We start from the raw sequence: 3,985 nt of genomic DNA, 5'->3' as shown, positions 1-3,985 counted from the left end.
TCGCGCTGGTCAAGGTCCGTGGAGAAGAGAATCCAGCTGATGCTTTCACGAAGCCGCTAGACAAGACGCGTCTCGAGTCACTCGGCGCGCTGATGGGCATCACTACGATGGCCTGAGTTCGAAGTGTGGACTTCGAGAGGGGGCGTGTTGGAAACCGTATCCGGACAGCGGTTGAAGTGTCCGTTGGGCAGGGTGGCCCGCGCGGAGTGGCCCAGGAGTTTCATGGCGAAGAGTCACGTGCATATGATGCTGTGTTGAGAGCAGGAGTAGGCAGAACCACAGCAATACATTCAATCAGTTCTCAAAAGCTCATCTCAAGACTAGTTGCTCCCCTGTCTAACAGAATAGCTATGTATTTACGAAGGATGGAGTAACAAACCATAACAGCAAAAGCTGTACTAGCTGGAAGACGGGAGGTAATACCTCGAGCTTCCAAATTTCTACCTAAGAGCCACCTTCTTAGACTCCAAATTTGCAACTCCATGATAGGCAATAGAACGGCTAAGTATTGACCGATGTAAGCCAGTCCAGATACGAATGGAATGTAAAAGTTTAGTTGATCACTATCAATCGAGAATTTCAGGTCTCACTTACTCTTTAGATTGAAATTATTCTTCACATCAAAATGCAAAATATCAAATAAGTCTATCGCCGCATCCTTCAAAACCTTAGTCAGATTTTTTGAATCAAACTGTTCTGTTCCTTGAGACTGAAGACTTCTGATGAGATGCTCGACATCATTTGCAAGTTGGCGCTTCACAAGCATTGCGTACCGATGCTAGCAAGATCGATACAAGTCAAGCTTGTTGTCGCGCACGTATTCACTTATTCTACCTCCTTGAGAATTTCACGAAGTCACGTTTTGATCATCAAGCGATTCGGTTGCATGATTGGTTGCGTAAATGTTGATGGACGTGATTGATGACTTATCTTGGCTCTTTTGTGGTGATGTCTGCATATACTTACTATAATGCCGCCTCACCTCAATGGCCTTTGAATATAACCTCGATGAGCTTTTGTTTTGCCAGCAGGGCTTTGACTAATTCACTTTGAGTCCTTGTTTACATCAACACACAGTTTTAGTCGGACAATGATGTGATAGTGACATTTGCAGCCAAGAATCTTCGCGCATGCTTCAAGGATCGTGCACATCCCAATCATTACAAAAGGCAAACTCGGTTATTATTGGTCGTCCAATGGACAGACACTGTTGACGGTCGATATTGACATCAGCGGAATAGATACCCAACACTAATTACCTACTGATCAAATGAGTGGGCACAAAAGGGAAGGGCCAAGCCATCGATTACGACAGAAGTGGATTGCACTCCCGTCAATCTGATACCATTGCAGAGTTTGCAATCCCTCGAGAGTAATATCACATTGTCGCACAAGACATGCTGTAAACATCATTACAGATGCGAGCGGCTGCTTTGAACACTGTAGTAAGTTGTAAACTTGAATCTGGAATTGAAATCCGGTTGTGTTGGTAATACTTGTATTCAGTATCGCGCACACTTTAATAGAATCTCCACATGATGACAGTTTTATGCATACCTACAAAATAAGTCGTCAAGATTATTAAAAGACACATTGTGGTTTAATCGGCCTCAACGTGACGACAATCCGAATTTACGTGAATCTTTCGGACAAAAGCTTTTTAGCGTTTCAGGCTTTAGTTCGATGAACATCATTTTTCAATATCTCAGCAGCAGAAACGACAGATTGTTGCACCAGCGCCATGAAGTTCGGCAAGAGATTGCTGCAGGAAAGTATGCAGAGCAATACAGAGTGGGCTCCATTCTGGCTGAACTACAAGCGTCTTAAAGTGCACATCAAGGCCGTGACTTGCGCGGCGCACCACGCTACCAATCAGCGAGATATTTGTACGTATGAAGTAGCTACAATCTTAGTCTGATACTACAGCTGCAGATACTGACGAAATGCTGTAGCGGAATCCAAACTCGAGGTGGCATTCTTCCGTGACTTGCAGGCCGAGCTGAAGAAGATTTCGCTGTTTTATGTGGCAGAAGAGAAACGTTGCTCGTCTCGATTTCATCAGCTACGTTCTGTGCGCAAGAGCCTCAAGGTTTGAATTGCGAACCTTGTTGATTGCTAAAAAGTGTGTGCCGACTAGTTTCACCATTAACATAGAAACGAGATAAGAACGAGATGTCGGAACTGCTACGACTGTTGCTTGCCTTTGTGCATTTCTATCGCGATTGCATCCGCCTTGAAAATTTTGCTGTGATGAATTTTCAGGGATTTTCTAAGGTAAGACCACGATGTAAAATATGATTTTGTAGTTTGGAGGACGCTGACATTTTGATTAGATCCTTAAAAAGCACGATAAAATGACAGAATACAATACGCGGTATAAGTACATGCGGCGAAAGGTGAATTTAATGCCGTTCTCCAGCTCCCCAAAGCTACTACAGATTTTGTATAGCACAGAGGTAATATTTCACGAGATTGAGCGCGACGTCGGCATGAGTTCCGCTACTTCCTCTATGACACTCAGTAACATACCATCAGCAGCGACCGTCCCGAGTTGGAAAGCGCATCTTTCGGTGGCGCAATCCCCAATGAGTTTTTCTCGACCTCGCTATACTTTGTCGCTCCCTTCTATGCTTCCCTCGCTCCATATTGCGTTGTCAACACAAGCTGCGTCGGTACCCAGTTTAAAGCCAAGAGAACAGAGTGTCAGTAATGGATATTATTACGTCGGCATGGGATTAGCATGAGTGGGTGACTTTTATCACAAAGGAAGTTTCTTACGAAGAGGACAGCTATCACACGTGGCTCGATTTTGATAATATATGGTAATTTTCGGGCACACACTCAATGCCAAATCAGCACAACAAGGATGGGGTACACCAAACTACGGCTGCAACAAATTACGCAGTAATTAAGTTAATATATAACAATACGGAACAGTGTTCCACGGTTGATATCAATCATACAAAGGTCTGTTCTCTAACTTCTGAGGAAATCTTTCTTAGCTGAGGAAGTTTGTATTCTGATGCCAACCAAATTTCGCGCCTGATTCAAGTCTTAAGTATACAAAAAATTGAAGTAAAATATTAGTTTTTAAATTCACAACCCGTACGTCATAATCATTTGAGTTGCAGTAGTTCTCGGCGGTACAAATTGATTCTATACTCCCACGATTGCTGTTGCGAGTAACTTGACACATACAACACGTACATTGTACCATTGGCATACAACTTCACTGGAAACTGCTGACTTTGATTGCCATCAAGCTGCACGCCGGACTTAATCAACTGCAAAGTTACTAAATCCAGACTAACAAGTAGCCTAGCCGTTGTATTGTCAAACAAGAAAAATGTCGTATCCGACAGCATGCCCCATCGAATCACCATCTTTTTTTTTAAAGGTGAAGAGCTCGCCGGCTTCTTTGGCGTCCGCAGTGCCGGAGAAGCTACAAACCCTTTGATTGGCCCTTGTTTGGACCAAAACGACAGCGACCGTCTTCCTCTTGTAGAAACGGGCGGTACCATGAGAAATTGGCCTGACCTGCACGGCATTTGAGACCTAACCGGCGTGATCTCAAGCTCAACGATCCCCTGCACAAAGCGATGCAGCCCCATTATCGATTCATCCACTGGAAATTTCCACTTTGCCAATGGGGCAGTAGATTTTCTGTTATGTTCCCATCCGACCTCCATGACAACGATTGCTTGTCCTAAGAACCGCATTCTTCCAGTATTTGTGACGCCAATTAATGTAATGACAATTTCACATCTACTAGACAGCATTGGCACGAGAAACTTGTCGGTCCATGCAGGTAAATTAACGTTCGATGTCCTGCTAGTGGAGAAGTGGAACATGAAGGGCCCAAATGGCTTCTTAAGCACGCGCACGTTGCAAAATAGAGAAATGATGTTGCGAAAGTCGCAGAGCATTAACAAATCACGGACCTTTTTGATCTGCAATACCACTGGGCGACCAACAGCGCTGATTC

General features: G+C 44.2%; 3 protein-coding genes across 3 annotated transcripts; 1 reads left to right on the top strand and 2 right to left on the bottom strand.

Annotated features, from left to right (window-relative positions):
- Nucleotides 1–579: 579 nt before the first annotated feature.
- Nucleotides 580–1,513, bottom strand: PHALS_15287 (uncharacterized protein). The gene has a single exon (XM_036407354.1). It carries the CDS (start codon nucleotides 764–766, stop codon nucleotides 587–589), a length of 180 nt encoding a protein of 59 aa, XP_036263063.1. The 5' UTR covers nucleotides 767–1,513; the 3' UTR covers nucleotides 580–586.
- Nucleotides 1,514–1,741: 228 nt separating this feature from the next.
- PHALS_08206 (Protein involved in vacuolar polyphosphate accumulation, contains SPX domain) lies at nucleotides 1,742–2,744 on the top strand (the record flags this gene model as incomplete). The annotated part of the gene is made up of 4 exons (XM_024723512.1): nucleotides 1,742–1,886; nucleotides 1,953–2,089; nucleotides 2,155–2,274; nucleotides 2,334–2,744. 4 exons carry the CDS (start codon nucleotides 1,742–1,744, stop codon nucleotides 2,742–2,744), a joined length of 813 nt encoding a protein of 270 aa, XP_024574481.1.
- A 372-nt stretch (nucleotides 2,745–3,116) lies between these two features.
- Nucleotides 3,117–3,719, bottom strand: PHALS_08205 (hypothetical protein L917_18337; the record flags this gene model as incomplete). The annotated part of the gene is made up of 1 exon (XM_024723511.1): nucleotides 3,117–3,719. The coding sequence occupies one exon, from the start codon at nucleotides 3,717–3,719 to the stop codon at nucleotides 3,117–3,119; it is 603 nt and encodes a 200-aa protein (XP_024574480.1).
- Nucleotides 3,720–3,985: the final 266 nt, after the last annotated feature.

The sequence above is a fragment of the Plasmopara halstedii genome, assembly GCF_900000015.1.
Source record: "Plasmopara halstedii genome assembly, contig: Scaffold_322, whole genome shotgun sequence".
Classification (NCBI taxonomy): domain Eukaryota; phylum Oomycota; class Peronosporomycetes; order Peronosporales; family Peronosporaceae; genus Plasmopara; species Plasmopara halstedii.
The sequence above is the reverse complement of the archived record's forward strand: the minus strand, read 5'-3'. Positions and strand labels throughout refer to the sequence as shown.